Source organism: Patella vulgata, chromosome 7 (genome assembly GCF_932274485.2).
Source record: "Patella vulgata chromosome 7, xgPatVulg1.2, whole genome shotgun sequence".
Lineage (NCBI taxonomy): Eukaryota > Metazoa > Mollusca > Gastropoda > Patellidae > Patella > Patella vulgata.
In genome coordinates, this window is record NC_065885.2 from 36,742,582 (window position 1) to 36,760,660 (window position 18,079).

Consider the following 18,079-nt stretch of genomic DNA (forward strand, 5'->3'; position numbering starts at 1 on the left):
ATTTATATTGATCTATACTCTTCAAAAAAAGTAGGGGCTATTCAGAAACAATACAAAACTGCGGAAATGCACGGCTGTTTTTATTAGAGGTAACCAGTGAATGTTAATAACAGGCCAATTGCCTGCACATGAACATAAACAATTCATATGGGCGACTTATCTGACGGCCCCATTTCACTCGCAAAGAGATACACCGTCAAAAGTGAAAATGGACGTTTTTGATTTTTGTCTTAATAATGAGTAATTGCTCCACCAATCCTCAGACATTCAGCAATTCGTCGTAGCATGCTCCTAATCAACCGTTCAATCACGATTTGGGGCAATCTGACCCACTCCTCTTGCAGTGCCACGGCCAATTTGTGCAGTGTTGTCGGTTGACGTTGACGTCGACGAACACGTCTCCCGATCAAATTAAACGTTACACACCAAAGAAAAGATACGCTAAACAGTAAATCTTGTGCATGAATCGATAGTAATGCTAACATGGATAGATAAACCAGCACGCGGCAGTTTTCTTCAACCCTTCCTTGTCCAATTTGACAATGAACCCCTCCCACGTGTATGGCGCTATTGCAGCTCAATGGTTCTGTTGGGGCGATAAGTTCTTCATCTGTGAACATACTCCCAAAGCATGTCAAGTGTCCATGACTATTTTTCATATGACAACCTGCATAGGTATTTGCATTTCAATATCCCCTACTTTTTTTGAAGAGTATATTTAACAAAAGAATGGCACAGACAACTTCAAGAAAACTCCATGACTGATATATGCTTAACTACGAATCTAAATCTACAGTCAAGTATTTTAGAATACATTATCATATCCCAATGATAATTTATTTAACATTGCGCGATCATAAGGCTTTATTTTTAAAATCAGAAGTATACTATTCAAAAAAAGTAGGGGATATTTGATTTTGGGGGCATAATACTAAAATATGCAAATGACTACGAAAAAAGTCACTATAGAACCTAACAGAAGAAATATTTCCAGTTACATGTGACGCCCAAACGCACCAATAGCTACCGCATGGAATGCAGGTGATGCTTGGGATCATCATGGGGGTCCAACCCAAGATTTGCACGACTCTGACTTTGAATGTTACAGTCATTGTGGCATTGAATTCCAGGGTGGAAACATCAGTTTAATTGTTTTAGTGACCAGAAAACAAATTTTGATATGCGTCGGCTTACCCAAAATGAAAGGTTACGTGCCCTTGGCATGCTACAGATCGGCACAACACAGGCGGTTGTGGCGCGGACAATGAATGTTTCTCAGTCTGTCATAAGCAGGCTATGGTCCAGATACCGTGATACACAATCTGTACAGGACAGACCACGCTCAGGTCGACCAAGGGCGACAACTCAAGCCCAGGATCGATTTATCCGTACCTTGGCCTTGAGAAATCGTGTCATCACAGCAAATCAGATCAGCGCTCGTCTTCAAACAGACACTGGTGTGAGAGTGAGTGGCCAGACGATTCGGAATCGACTGCATAGGGGTCACCTTCGCGCCCGACGTCCTCGCGTGATCCCTTGTTTGAGAGATCATCACATTCAGGCAAGACGTCGTTGGTGTAGGGATCGTCAACACTGGGATAATCGACGCTGGAGCAATGTGATGTTTTCAGATGAGTCAAGGTTCACTGTTGATTTTTTGGACAGACGTAGGAGGGTGTGGCGTCGTCGAAACGAGCGCTTCCAAGACGTTAACGTCATCAGACATGATCGATTTGGGGGTGGTTCTGTTATGGTGTGGGGAGGCATCACTGTTGCTGGAAGAACGGCTTTACATGTTGTTGCAGGGCGTGTTACAGGCCAGTACTACCGGGACAACATCTTGGCAGTCCATGTTGTGCCGTTCGCACGACGTCATGGCCGCCGTTTCATCTTCCAGGATGACAACGCAAGATGTCACAGGGCCAGGATCGTTACAGGTTACCTCCAACAACAGAACATCACCACATTACCTTGGCCAGCACTGAGTCCCGACCTCTCCCCCATCGAGCATGTCTGGGACATGCTTGGACAGAGGTTACGTCAACGTCAACAACGTCCTGCCAATGTCCAAGAACTTGCTGCTGCGTTGCAACAGGAATGGGACAATCTGGACCAAAATGACCTTAGACGTCTCATTAGGAGTATGCCACGTCGGATCAATGCTTGTTTGGCAAACAGAGGAGGATTTACCCGTTACTGACTTGGTTGTGATGCTGTGGTAACTTTGCTGTTTGACCCCGGGTATCATTTTACCCTTATAATGGTCAGTCTGTGCCTTACTTAGTCTAACGATCATTTGGAATAAATCGATGAATGTGAACTTCATTTCATTTTGTCATTTGTTTCTTCGTCAGTTTCATTAGGTGACTTTAATAACACTTAAAAATCAAATATCCCCTACTTTTTTTGAATAGTATACTTGGCTTGGGCCCGTAAAGAGATAGACTTTATCTCCTCAGATTACAATACAATGGTGTATGTACGAAAAGTACAAAGTTTTTCAAGACGTGGAGAAAAAAGACGAGGAATGTTAATAATTTTGGTGTACAAAAAATAGGATAACATTTTTAAGAATTTCTGTTAATATTTATTAAGCTATTACCCTTGCATTCAATTGTTCGTACACTTTTGGTTTTGTTAGAAAACAAGAAAACGACCAGAAGCTCTTCACATAATTGGCTGAACGTTTCATTTAAATGACATACAGGTGTTTTTTTATTTAATACTTACGATGTTTGAGATGAATCCGTATGGAATTATTGTCCTTACTCCAAAAATATCCGTTCACAAATTTGAAGACAAGCAAACTGGATAACGTATTAGGTCTAATTAAATAAAACCCACGGTTTTTCATAAAATAGGCCCTATCTAATATTTAAGAATTTCGATAAATATGTTTGGCCTATTTAACACTATCTACTTTTGATGATCACTCGCAGAGGTAGACAGACAACCAATTTAAAAGAATTGGCGTAATCTGGTATAAGAGTATTGGTGTCGTAAAGATGTGACCTATGTAATATTATTTAAGAATTTCGAAGAATATTTTTATGGAGCTATTTCCCCTTTTTCAAAATTCCATTTATAATTTGTGTGGACAAGCAACAGTAAGCATTTTCTAACCAATACCAGTGGTTCCAGAGGACAAAAACGCAACCACGACACAAATAATAAAGGAACGTCAAATCAAAAGAGTGGATGCGATGTACAGTCCCATACCCACAGTAACAGTGGTTCGGTGTGTAGGGCGCTGGCCGAGAATTTACCTCGAAAATTTCCAGTATGATTTCCCCTTGTCATTAGTGCAGGAAGGTGGGTGTGGCAAGAAACAACGGTTAGACTTTAGTATGGGACGAAACCATATAATCATAGAAAGATCCATGGTATAATGGTTTCTCGCTCCGTTAGAAACGCAAATAGGAAAACATATCCCAGAAGACCTCGCGGGGGTAATTAGAAATAATAACCACAAAATAATAACAAAAACCCGTGTAGTATGGACTAAGCGGGCACAAACGATTGTCGTTCAATTTGGACTGTTCACGTATTTCACCGAACGTAATTGGTTAAAAATTACAATATTTAAAAAAAAACGAAAATTGAATATAAATCACTTTATATACATTCATGTTACATCAATATGTGCTTTTAGACCAATTTCTTCGATTTTAAGGTTCCAGAGAAAGATTCTAGTCATAAATCCTTTAAAGTGCCATGGTTCTGTTCAATTTTGGAAATTGAAGTGATGTGCACTGCAGGAAATCTGTTTATACCCCACCTTGTACGAGAGTAATGCAGGCAAAATGGAATGATAAATGAAATATGTTGTTTTAAATGGCACGTCAGCTCCAACCGGGCTATATTGCGCCAAACAATATGGTGAAGACTTCGTAAGAACTACAGATACGTATTCAAAACGAGTAGAGAACTTGCGGAGAAACTACTTGGAACTTTTAGAACAATGAAGAAACGTGTTGTTAACTCATACAGAACTTGTGAATTTGTTTTGAACGTAGGGCCTACTAAGGACGCAATGTGATCGAGCGAGCTACAAACTGACCCAGTCTTATACCCCCGTCAGACTGGGGTGGTGTCTTTACTGCGACGCTACGGCGACGGAAAATGGTCGCAGAGCGCGCCAGGATCGCCATAAGCGCGGTAAACGCGTGATGGAAACGCCAGATATCGTGCTGTGGACTCCATGGTCGTGAATGATCGCCTAGTCACCGCGTTTGTTTTAAGCATGTTCAAAACAAACGCCAAGGCTTTGCGATCTAACCTGTAAAGTTGTAATGCCCCAGTCAGACCTGGGTGGCGTCCTAACTGCGCTGCATCGACCGTACGGCGACCAGAAAATGCACAGGGTCGCCGGCAAACGTGAACACAACGTACGAAAATGTCCCAAAATATTAAAACTTTTACAATAAAAATTGCGTTTTCACATCTTTCTAGGGCAGATCGCAGAACCTTGGCGTTTGTTTTGAACATGCTCAAAACAAACGCCGTGACTCGGCGATCATTTGCGACCATCCAGACCACAGCGCGATATCTGGCGTTTCCACCACGCTTATGGCGATCTCGGCGCGCTCTGGGGCCATTTTCCGTCGCCGTAGCAGCGCAGTAAAGGCGCCACCCCGGTCTGTCGGGGTAAAGAGCGAGACTTTTATCAAGTTTGTAAATTTTTGGGGACAATTTCTTGCGTTGTGTTTACGTTTGCCGGCGACCTTGTGCATTTTCTATTCGCTGTATGGTCGCAGCAGCGCAGTAAGGACGCCACCCAGTCTGACGGGGGCATTACTGCTATTTGATGCGCGACCACGTCACGCTGTAACCAAGGGCGTGGATTTGTCATAACTTTTTTTTTGGGGGGGGGGGTAGCGGACGAACCCTGGAACCTGGAACATTTCATTACCAAACAAAATAAATAATAACGAACAGTTTACTGTACCAGTGTTATTTCGATGAAGGCTGCAACTAGGGGTAATATGATGACAATATGGAATGACAATACATCAAAGCTGCATAAATATTAATTGTTCATGAAGTTAAGTGAATCGTCCAAAGGCGTTCGTTCTACGATTAGGACTGTTCTCTTGTGGATATAAACCTGAAAACGTGTCCTGGCGATCAAAATCAAGGGGGGGGGGGCAGAGACCTATTCGCCCCCACCCCCTTCCGATTCTAAGAGGGGGGCGCGTCCCCCCCCCACCTAAATCCACGCCTATGGCTGTAACACATCCCTAGTAATATCGAAGAACCCATTTGGCAACATTTTCTAAAACGTAATGTGAACTAGTTTTGTGTGACGGGGACTTTAGCTGGCTTTTGCACAAATTATTCGTGCTGTATAATAGCTAAACCTGTATAATAATAGCTCTAATTCATGGGAGCTCACTCTTAAATGCTGGTGCAAATGTTGCTGGGTGCAGACCGCAGTTGGTGGAATGGGTTTTACCGCCCTACAGGTTAACCAAAACGGGCTCACACCATTTATGCGAAATTTAGCTAGGACAGCAGCGTTGCCACCTACTCTTTATCGAATTCCAACAGTCAATGGTTCTTTTACATCCACGCCAACGTGTATACGTCCGATCCGACTAAACTTTGTTCCTGTACGGATAATGGGAAACACGCTGAACATTCTAGGCCAACACCAGGATCAAAACCGATGCCTATTGGTTAGTGAGTCAGCGCCTTACTCGCTACGTCAACGTGGCTGGTCCAAACCCAGATTCGTCACTTTTCCATATTAGCCTTGTCTTGCTACTTCTTTTCGAACACGGGCCCATTTTCTAACCACGAAATGCGTGACAGGATCATGGTAGGCCTAACAGTAACTGACCAACACCAAGATGATAGTCCTTTATGAAAAAGGGGATCGTTCATTTTTAAGTGAAAAACATGAAACTGACGCCTTCCTCTAAGTTACCAGAGTCAATCTTGCATATTATGAAATGCTTTTCATAGATGTCCGATGCTCTTTTGTACCATTTTTGGGGATATCCTTACCCCAAAACCTTGCGGCCAAGAACCCAACTGTATAAAGGGGCATAACTCTGCACTGCATATCATAAAATAACAAGTTCGGTCTCTAAATTAATGTTCTTGAAGTCATTTGAAGATATATATAGCCTGTGGTGTTAACTGGATCCTTATACTATTTTCGGGGGTACCTCTTCCCTCGTCACGCGCAACAGAGAACCCAAATTTATGAATAGGCATAACTCTGCATTGCTTCATCATAATAGCAAATTTGTTATCTGAACTAATGCTTTGGGGGTCTATACTTTGTTTGAAGGTATGCACAGTGGTGTTAAGTGGTTCCTTATAGCATTTTCGGAGTACCCTCTATCCTTAAAACATCTGGCCTCGAATCCAAATTTACGAATATTTGTAACTCTGCACTACTTCATCACCTACTGACATATTTGGTATGTTAATGTTTTGGGGTGGATACCACTACCCCAATAACATGATGCCGTGAAAGACAAGATGCGCAATAAATTATTTACCAATTTACTCTACATAGAGTTGCTTTTCATTACCGAAGCAACTTTTTCTAAAAAATACGCGTCAGTCTCAATTCGACATTGGAATAGTTTACATCATAATATACAATGTTATATTATGATGAAGAGTTAAGCCTAATCGTAAATTTGAGTTCTCGGTCGCAAGTTGTGGGGGCTCATATAAATGGTATAAGGGATCAGTTGACGACCCCAAAAGCATTAATTTATATGTTCATTTTACATTTATAGGGTCTAAAACCAACCGTTTAGGATTTTAGGATTAAAAAAAGGGTAACTTTTCCTTGTCAAGACCTTTATTAGTTATCAGAAAATACTGCACTTTTGTATCAAGAGAAGTTGCATCTCTTAGATCCCAACCATTTTTTAGGGCAAGAGTTGCTTTAATTAGTTGATCTTGGAATTTATCAAGCGAAAATATTTCACAATTACTAAAAAGCATATCAAAGGGGATATTGTTTGTTCCCAAAGCCTGTGTACAATAAAAATTGAGCATGGACAATTCCATAGGAAAATATCAGTATTTGTTCTTTTTCTCTAATATTCCTCCCCTTCTTCATCTCCCTCTTCGGCATCTTCGATCGAATCTACGCCAACTTCGTCATAATCTTTCTCCAAAGCAGCAAGATCTTCTCTGGCTTCAGCAAATTCCCCCTCTTCCATACCTGTAAAATTCAAGCCAGAAAATTTTATCTGGTGAGCTGGTAAATAAAATTCAAGTATAGGCAAATCCTTGTACCGGTTGTCAAAACATGCAATAATCCAATGGATTTCGACAAAATCTAAGAATAGGATGTGGATTCGTTAAATAAGACGTTTTGTACTGCCAGATTTAAAGAAAAATAATGTAAGAACCACTTCGTTTTCCGGATACCTGACCCGGGGTTTATTTTTTGGAAAATAGATAAGCATCAACTGCATATATTATTCCTTTATGTTCAGTAACAACCACAGTCGTAATAAAGGCTTCCGCGGTACGATATGCGGACAAAGCCCACTGGTAGTTATTCTGACGTTAGCACAGAAGAACCAGTGGGATTTTTCAAGCTTGGACTTCAAACGGGTTCATGGAAACTGTATCTATATGTATAGCCATTCAGATGGTACACAAACCGTGCACCATTTGTCTGCAATTCATCAAATTGCAACTGCATGCAGATCTTTACGTCTTCAACCAGGGTGTACGTTTACACACCCTCTAAACACTGCTATTGCAATCTATCCACCTACCTTCTCCGACATACCAATGGACAAAGGCTCTTTTAGCATACATAAGATCAAACTTGTGGTCAAGACGAGCCCATGCCTCAGCGATAGCGGTCGTATTACTCAACATACAAACAGCTCGTTGAACCTGCGCCAAGTCAGCACCTTGCAAACAAATAAAACATATTAAAAGTTGATTTTGTTGTTCATATTTACCATGTTCACTCAACCGGTTCTCTGTTAAGTTTACGGACAAGAGGGATCCATCCGTAATTATGGAAGGTGTATGCATATGAATACTTATTGTTGAATCTACTTTTCAGTAGATTGTCCTTACGGCTTCATTCATGTCAAGTTCGCCGAACTTGCCACACAGAAGCGCAAATTCTTATTTGTGGCAGTATATTATTATCAGACATTTATATATATATAAATGATAATGCTAGAAGCTTGATTTCTTTAATTTAATTTTATATTCTTCATTTTGCAACGTAACATTGAAGATCGCTTATTTTATATAAATACTTCAACGTGACGTGTATTCCTAAAGAAACAAATTACTTACACTGTAAGCTTATGTATCAACGTTTCGTTTTATTGTTACGCTACTAATTAATTCAATTATATGTTTTACACTGTAACTGGATTCCCTGGTGAATTCAGGAAAATATTTAAATGAAAACAATATTAAGAAAACCAGTTATACGGATATTAATTTTATTCAAATTCCGGAATTGAACAGTATCAGCCCATTAACCATTGTTGCAATATGGACTATTTGTTTCATTCGTCTAAAACGTTCACTGGCAGACTAAGCAGAATAATCGGCCAGACTCATACAATTTTGAATCCACTCTTACTTTATACCAGTCTGTAGTATTTGAAAGTATTAGCATCGATGACAAAGAAACGTATAACGTTGATCTCATGCGCACCCCTACCCGTCACTCGCTCACCAGGCACAACAGTCGGCGGCTGATAGTTGATTCCAACTTTAAACCCAGTAGGACACCAATCAACAAATTGAATAGATCGTTTGGTTTTGATTGTTGCTATGGCCGCGTTCACGTCCTTTGGTACAACGTCGCCACGATACAGCATACAGCATGCCATATATTTGCCGTTTCTTGGATCACATTTCACCATTTGGTTACAAGGTTCAAAACAAGCATTGGTTATTTCTGCTACAGACATTTGTTCATGGTAAGCCTTCTCCGCTGAATTACAAAACATTGATATAAGCGTTGATATAAGATAAACATTATATAAAACCCCAAGCCGCCTTGTGATAGAACCAGAAATTGCATAACCTTATTTTAGAAACAAAAAAGATTTGAAAATCAAGTAATAAAAAATAAAATTTTGTCTTGTTCAATATTTGTTTTAAAACAACGATATGTTAGAATAAACCAAGTATAGAGACTATATAACTCTATGTAGTTTTACATAAATTACTTCCCTTGTCCTGTTGCATACGGCCCATTTCTGGTGACATTTAGTCAGAGGCTCCTAACAATCTGTTTGTTTCGATTCGTACCACACTAAAATTGGGCCCTTTTGGAACTTCCCTCACCTGCATCGGCAAAAAAAAGAAAACATCCTGGATCCGTGACCAGAGTGGAAGTATTTTGGCAAATTGTTATAATACTCACCTGAAATAATGGGTGCATACGTCACTAAAGGAAAATGAATTCGTGGATAAGGAACAAGATTGGTCTGAAACTCTGTCAGGTCGACATTCAGAGCCCCATCAAACCTGAGGGAAGCAGTTATAGAGCTGACTATTTGTCCGATCAAACGATTAAGATTTGTGTAGGATGGTCGTTCAATGTCCAGATTACGACGACAAATATCATAAATAGCTTCATTATCTACCATAAAAGCACAATCTGAATGTTCCAATGTGGTATGGGTTGTCAGAATAGAGTTGTAAGGTTCTACCACAGCAGTAGAAATCTGAAACAGACATTTAAAATATATACATTTAAAATATATATATATATATTATTAATATTTGAAGAAGCCTATAGAGGGCAGACAGCTGGCTTATATGATTTAATATATGTCAAAATGAAGCAAAGTGGAGATTTTTTTATCTGGAAGTATTTCATATATCATATATATCTTATATCAATTGTGTGCAGAAAACTAGCTACGCCTTATCGAGTCACCAGCTTATAGTTTATCTTAACCACCATACTATAGCCAATTTGAACTTTCTAACGACATAATGTTTCGTGTGGCATAACCAAAGTAAGGAATACTTACCTTTTCGGAATCAAATGATATAATCTGTGAGAGGAATTGCATAGGTTTTGGGGGCAGTTATCTGTGTTTTTTTCCTATTGTTTTTATATGTATACTTGGTTTGTTAGACATCATACACATGTGTTTATGTGTGTGATAAATCAAGAATCAGCGGTGAATGGGGAAACTCGATAAGTCGACACCACGACAGCAAGCCAAAATCACAGGTCGCTAATATCGCCATCAATACTAGACTTTATCATACAGGCTATTTGGTTAACGCGAATTGCATGTATTAAAATGTGACCTGGAATGTAGAAACTACAACACCTTCCGAGCCGAAACTCTAAAAGTCGACAGTACGACAGCAAGCCAAAATGATAGGTCGCTAATAGCGCGGTGTGTTAATTTCCTAATTTCTACTTTTCGAGTTGCATTTTTGCTTGGTATAGCGTGTTGGCGCCTTCTTACTGGCATCAATAAATACAAAAATATGACTAAGTTGAAAGTCGACAAGACGGTACACAAGCCAAAATGCAAGTCGAAAATTAGAAATTAGGAAAAAACGAGAGGCGCTATTATTGCGATGTAGAATTTCTTATTTTCCTATTTTCGAGTCGATTTTGGCTTGTATAGCGTGCTGTCGCCTCACATTTTGTCGTAACTTCTACTTTTCGACTTTCGCATTCTGAAGGGGCGAAAAGTAGAAATTATGAATTGTAGTTATAGGCTCCCATAGTTAACAGATACATGCCTGTTTGGTTCACCCACAAATCTTCACGTACCTTACTATAAAAATGGACATTTCAAAACTAATTGTCTTGGACATACCTGGGGTGCTGGATAAACCGCAAACTCTAGTTTACTCTTTTTGCCGTAGTCTACCGATAAACGCTCCATCAATAAAGACGAAAATCCACTACCGGTTCCTCCACCAAAACTATGGAATACCAGAAACCCTTGAAGTCCAGTACATTGGTCAGCCTGGAGAAAATATAACGGTCATCGATTTTTATCTAGATTTCAAACTTGTACTTCAAAAATTGGCATGTGCAATTATGAAACAATCTATAAACATGCGTAATGGCGTGACACGGTCAAGGGTGAAATTCATTAATTATATTTTTAAAAAACGCGGATCACAAGTCTTCCTTAGCAATGTAAACGATGAAGACATCAAACGTTTTTTATATGCTATCTTAAGGGATGGAACTGATATGCCGATCTTAGAAAAAACAAGATGGCGGAATGAAATCAATACAAAGTAGATTGCTCCACAATTTCGTTATGATCAATCCGTTTGAATAATTTCTGGGTCAAAATGGATTTAATAACACTACTGGTATTGTGTATGATCTGAACTCATTACATTTAATGAACATGACACACATAGAGAAGTTCTGTGGAATTGTTCTTTAATTGTATCTACCAGCCCTTCCACCAACTTTAGTTTTCAAAAAGCCTAAGGATGACATGACATGAGACCTATTCCAAAATGTATGATTCAATTATGGCCATTTTCTAGGTTGACAATGGGATAGTGGGGAGTAGAAAATATAAGACTCCGTTTGTTGGCAGATTTTCTGACCTTCGAAGGTTAATGGCTGTCTCTGGAAACAGTTTTCCATGGAGGCCCTTCCTGAAATATTTTCTGTCAAACACAGAAAGTTTTCGGGGACAAATATCGACGATGGTGGATCTAATGTTCTGTGTACAAGCATTGAACAGGGAAGATACAGGACAGTCAGCCATGGTATTTGGAAAGTTAAATGGTTTCGAATGGTGTGTTATATCCAGGGTGCCACGGTCGGAATCTAGGTTCTAATTCTAAAAAAAAAACTGACAAAAAGCAGGGCTTATTATCTTCTGGTCCATCTCTGACATTAATACAGATAAGGAAAGAGTCAAACATTTCCGATTTGGTCTGTTCTATTACTTCTTCCAAACATTTTACAAATATAAAGCTATGTACATTTAAAACGTAATGTCATATTGTTGTATTTCATGTTAAGAATATATCACTACCTGATTTAATAATATATAATAAAACTGTCTGAAACCTCTACACATCGTATATACATAATATGTGCATTGTTTTGTTTAAAATATGATAAAACTTTAAACAGATACTACTTCTTTGGGCATGAAAATTCGAGTTGGGAGATTCGAGTGTCTAGCATAACTTGTGGATAATTGGGTTATGTTAAAAGGAAAGTGATTAAATTACCATTTTTCTTATTCTATCCAGAACCAGGTCCACAATTTCTTTACCAACGGTATAATGGCCCCTTGCGTAGTTATTTGCCGCATCTTCTTTTCCACTGATTAACTGTTCGGGATGAAATAACTGTCTATACGTACCATTTCTAACTTCATCTACAATTTAAAAGTAAATGAATTAGTTAGAAGTAGTGAATGAAATGGCTTTATTGTCTTCGTCGGGTTAATGAAGACGAACATACGCAGCAGTGTGTTACGAGAGAAAGTTTGCCCGTACAGCAATTGAATTCCAAACCTCAAGGGTTCTTTGACGTCTACACCTTGTGTACACGAAACTACTGCTACTTGTTCCATCTGAACGATTAGACGCCGTTCCTTGCCAAAACCCCGTCCTTCACACTGACATGGGAAAAACGCTGGAAAATCCCCGAGGAACTTTCGCGTTCAACATCGGGATAATTAGCGAATCATCGTGGCTCGCAGCCAGAAATACCGGTAGGTGTCGTGTTCGAAAGGCTGTGTTTACTCTTTTAAAACACTTAATATTCTTTGTTTATTTGGGCGGGTCGCATAGTTAACAATATTTCTTCGCTGTATGTACTTAACTAGAATCACCACAACAACCATGAGATTTTAATTTCAATGATAGTCCCAGATGGTGGTTAACATAATCAGATGCCAATTTTGGACATGCATGCGTGTGCGAACCAGATAAACACAATTTAGGATAGTATGGGATACTAGTATTATAACATGGAATGGCCGTATTCTAATATTTTATTTTCCAATAAATCTAAGCAATCTGTTTTATTTCTTATCAGTTTTGGTATATACTGGAATTTAGCGCAGCTGTTTTGTCCAATATGCCATGAACAAATCTGACATTTTTCAAAATAACCTACTTTTTGTGGATAACTTATTTATAGTATAAAGTAATCTTGTTTTATGGGCCGGGTTATTTCTAAAATACATAACAAATGGGCATAAAAAAGACCTTCATAAAGAAGGGGATTGCTTCGGATGGTCATATTGAAATGGCATTTGCATAAGTAGGCTTCGGTCGAAATATAGATGGTATTATTGGGACACGACCAGCTATTATTGGGTTACTGAAAGCTGATAAGGTCCACCGTGATTCTATGGCCAATTGCATACACTATGCACGAATGCAATATCAAAAAATATTCCTTTAACTTTTAGGAAATTGTCATTCTATTTACCGATAATATTTATCGATGACACCTCTAGATAGTTGAAGCCATTCAAAAAAAGAAACAAAAGCGTAGACAACTCACCAACTACATTTGGTTCTAAATCAACATAAACTGCTCTAGGTACGTGTTTTCCATGGCTTGTTTCACTGAAGAACGTGTTAAAAGATTCGTCGCCATTAGACATCATCATTTTTTCGTGTTCCATATTACCATTAGGATGTATATTATGTTCCAGACAATACAGTTCCCAACATGCATTTCCGATTTGGACTCCAGCTTGACCAACATGGATAGAAATACACTCACGCTGCCAAGAAAAAAAATTGTACGTTAGATATGGCAGAATGTTGACTTTTATAACTAAAATCATTCATTTTATTATGCGCTAAATGTCAGATTCATCTAGTAATCCGTCCCCATTACCCTGCCATAGCCAATAATTTGGTTAAATTGCTGCATTCATACATAATTCACAACGCCATTGAAGGAAAGAATTCATTACACATTCGTTGCTTTCTGTGTGTCATTCTTTATCGGCATAGGGAGTCGTGGGCCATTTTGACATTTAATTTGCCGATGAATGTGATTTTGCTCCATTAAACGGGCAAGTTAGAACATTAGAAAAACTTGAATTCAGAATGTAAAAAATCAAATATCTGAGCACAGTTTGAGCTCGTCAGTTCTAATTAATAATGTAATTATAACATCAGTATGTAATTAATGGATTCAATATCTAACGAGGTTATTAACAACATCAAGTTTATCAGGTCTAGAAAAAAAAAATCACTTCATGAGAAATGTTGCCTTGCAGATGGTGTCTGCAATATGATTTCTATTCTTAGTGACTCACATATTCTATACAAATAAATGTAATGGCTTGCAAGTCATTTTGAGACTACCACGTATTTATGTTTCTATGGTCATATGTGCAATATAAAAGAGGACATTTTTTTCCCAAACAGAAACGTTTTCGTCTACTATCATCTATCCCTCGCGAATATTCATTCATTAAACGTGGCCAGAAATGACTACTTTTCTATAATTAAATACGTATTTATATTTTAATATTATCGTATGAGGAAGGCCCAATTTGGATCAAATGACTTACAGCCGGCCAATAAACAATTTTAACTTCGGAATATCTTTAAATAAAAAAGATACGTATATTTCATGGCTGTAAATTTTGTACATTAACAGGGTCGGTATGACATTATGTTGATAGGAATGTGTAGATATTCCAGGTATATAAAGGTATAAGACTATGGGAATGTAATTTGAGACGAGTGAAACTCTAAACCCTGCAATCCTAAAAATATTTTTTAGAAAAAAAATAGTGAAACACATGTGTTGGATGAGAAGAACGCACATATGGTAGAAGCTAAACTTGTTTATGTCATCTGCAGAAGTTCTCAGACGATGAAGTACTTATTTTTACTTGTACAAGAAGTTAGGAAAAATAAAGCGATATAAATAGAACTAAAAGTCAGTATCTATATTTTTCCGGCCTAATCCATACAAAAATGTACTTAAATTGATTATTTAACATTTTAACCAAAAACACAAAACCAAAATAAAGACGGTAGATAATTTCCCGACTTGGATTCAATTCATCATATATACGCAACGGAATTGAAACAATTTTGTTCTGATATTCCTTTCAGAAATTTATCTATAACAATATTGTGATTTGCAAGGACTCAACATTCCTCAAATTTTAATAACGATAGCGATTTCAATTACGTGCCAACGTCCTGTCAATAGATATGGTACCTCACAATATGTCAATATACGTTTATTTATTTATGATTGAAGCGCTATATTATATTATACAGAAATGTTTGTTAAGGTTCCAGAGAGATAGAAATGGGATTTAACGTCCTCTTTACTCGACAGAACACTAAGACATTTCGGGACTAACATATGGCTACATTTTATTTCAGTACTTCGTTATGGGAGTATGGGGCTTTAGACTGTGAGGAATCCGGAAGGCCCGTTAAAAAACCCCACGAGATTTAACCTTCATAATCAGAGAAATCAATTCACCTGGACCCGTTTCCAAGACAAAGCCTGTTTTCAACCTAAGCTAAAGGTCGATTTAAGAATATATTTGACAGGTGCGGGATCAGATGAATCACCAGTTTAAGTATATTTTGAGTAAATTTTGGAAACTTCAATAGCGAAAGATATAAAGTACAGTACTCCATAATCAAATAACGTCTTGAATTAACATATAGTTTTTGAAAGCGATTGTATTTTTTTTTGTTTTTTTTTTTGTTTTGTTTTAAATGGATCCTTCAAATTCAACAACTTCTAGGCTATAGCGAGAGACCAAATAGAAATTATAACAACGTGGGTTTCATCGTTTTGTCATGCCCAGCACTATTACATTCTTTTTTTGTTTCTATGTTTAGTGGGTAAGGCGAGTGGGGATAATCTTTCCAGGGTAGCCATATTGCCGTCTATTTTACATCAACACACACCCAGGACGATATTATATGGAATAAACCGCACATCATGATAGCTCTTCCGTTGTGAGAATATTCCCGGCCATGTATTTGTTTGGTACCGATGGTCCCGCGCTGTTAAAATAAATCTTCATCATGTTGGTTGTTCATTAGTTGGAAAATAAACGCCCTTACAGCTGTATTGTTCACCTGTAACAAATTATGTGTGTGTATGGGAGCGCGGGGTGGGGTGGGGGTCACTCTCCGGTTTTGCTGCATGTACAAAAAGCGCGGGAGTTGCTCGCTTTGCATAAAGCCGGTGGACACCTTGTTATAAATTAATTATTACTGTACATAACATGTCATTTAACTGTATGGCATAACTACCATGGATTATTTTACGTGCACGCCAATGGCTTGCATAAGATCGAGGACTCTAACCTTTCTCCGATGCATTAACTTTCTTTGAATTTCATTATTCAGCGAAAATATGTAGTGTCAAACGGTGACCAAACTTACGAGAAAAAAGAGAATTTAATCGCAAGATATCTCGTATTATTCTTGGATTTGTTTTCAGCTCGTTAAAAAGAAATTACAGACATAAGAGTCTGATACTGATAAGATCTTCTTGAACATCTGGTATTGTATCCTTTTCATACCTATATTATTATAGCCTTTTACCTTGTTTTACCACATACAGCCAATATTATAATCTATAGCGCACGCAAAGCAGATCATACATACTTCTCGGCAAACCAAAAATTTTTCCGTTGCATATTCTGTATGGGTATTGTTAAATGTCATCTTTGAGATAAATCTAAAAGCAAATGCACATTGCCAACAACTGCATCTGTTAGCCACCGGTCCGATAATAATTGAACACTATACAGGACAGACGCCTCAATGGAGGTTTTCATCATATTTATAGGGAATGCACAAATAATTGATAATCAATAACGATCAGAATTCAGGATGACCATATTAAATACGTAAACTTTAGGCCAGTCACACAAATTTGTCAACACCCAATATTAACATTATTATGACAGTCTTAAGAGCTTTATGATAATATTATATACGAAGGCATATAATAACAAAGCTTATTGAAGAAATGAATGTTGACTTTTCAGATTTTGCTGATAACGCAATAAATAGCTCCGAGTATCGAAAATTTAAGATTCGAATTTTAAAATTTATTTATTTTTTAGATTTGATTAAATACCGATCTTCTCACCGAATTAATGTCCAACAAATATATAAAAAAATGAGCCTCATACATATTTATTTTCTTGATTAAAAGCGATATAAAATTAAAATAATGTTTAAAGTAGGCTAGTCTGTTAAATAATTGATAGAAATAGTTATATTCTCTAATTTAATTAATGCTTTATGGAAGGTTTAGACAACTTACCATTTTGCTGATGTAAGTGGATTATGTTTTCCTGGCGAAATGGAAGCTGGATAGAAGAGTTGTACTAGGTGTGCTACGGACCGTGTACAAATCGTTTCTGATACCTTTTCTAAGTCGCCCTGCCCTGTAGCTTCTGCTAAGAGAGTGACGTCATGGTATTGAGTTCACTATTTAGCATGATAGTCTACATGTTTATTACTCATCAGTTACAATATATCAGACATAACATATCAGACTGCCCGTGTTTCAGCCTTGTACTTTATATGTTTTAGTTATAGGTATTGGGCATTTATTGTCTAATTTTATGTAGTATGTAGGATCAACTGTGCTACTGAACTCAATTACTTTGTGAAGTTTGTAAATTCATATTCGAAGGCTGTTATATTTTCTTTTAACTATTAGAAGGCACGTGTTTAAACTGCGTATTACAGTTTCATTTTACCATTAATTTGTATGGAATTTCATTGCTAAATTCATGAAACATTGAGGGTGTAAGTACTGGTGTAAGTAACCCCTTACCATTTCTAGGGTTGTGTTTTATCATGTACTTATTTTAGCATGAAATTCCAACGTAAATATTTATAACCTTACATTTTGGATTTACAATATATTTTATTAAGAGGCGGAACATATAAAATTACGACCGTGGGTGGCCAAAACCACGTGCAAGATGGTTGTTGAGGAAAGGGATAAACCAACCGACGAAAAAACCGCGGGTAATCCTGGTGAAATCTAAATTGAATAGATATTATTCTCAGGATTTTCTGGGTGATTATCAAGGTGTATGAGGGATTATATTATGGTGATTTC

The 18,079-nt window shown here is 37.8% G+C and overlaps 1 protein-coding gene across 2 annotated transcripts; it reads right to left on the minus strand.

Annotated features, from left to right (window-relative positions):
- Positions 1-6,791: 6,791 nt before the first annotated feature.
- Positions 6,792-17,410, minus strand: LOC126828717 (tubulin alpha-8 chain). 2 transcript variants are annotated; one of them, XM_050558682.2, is made up of 8 exons: positions 17,270-17,410; positions 13,496-13,721; positions 12,208-12,356; positions 10,812-10,964; positions 9,386-9,689; positions 8,675-8,950; positions 7,758-7,898; positions 6,792-7,192 (listed from the first exon to the last, which is right to left on the minus strand). In XM_050558682.2, exons 1-8 carry the CDS (start codon positions 17,270-17,272, stop codon positions 7,065-7,067), a joined length of 1,380 nt encoding a protein of 459 aa, XP_050414639.1. In that variant the 5' UTR covers positions 17,273-17,410; the 3' UTR covers positions 6,792-7,064. The 2 variants fall into 2 exon arrangements, with proteins under 2 accessions (XP_050414639.1, XP_050414640.1); XM_050558683.2 differs by having other exon boundaries at positions 6,794-7,192; positions 8,690-8,950.
- Between the last annotated feature and the right edge of the window lie 669 nt (positions 17,411-18,079).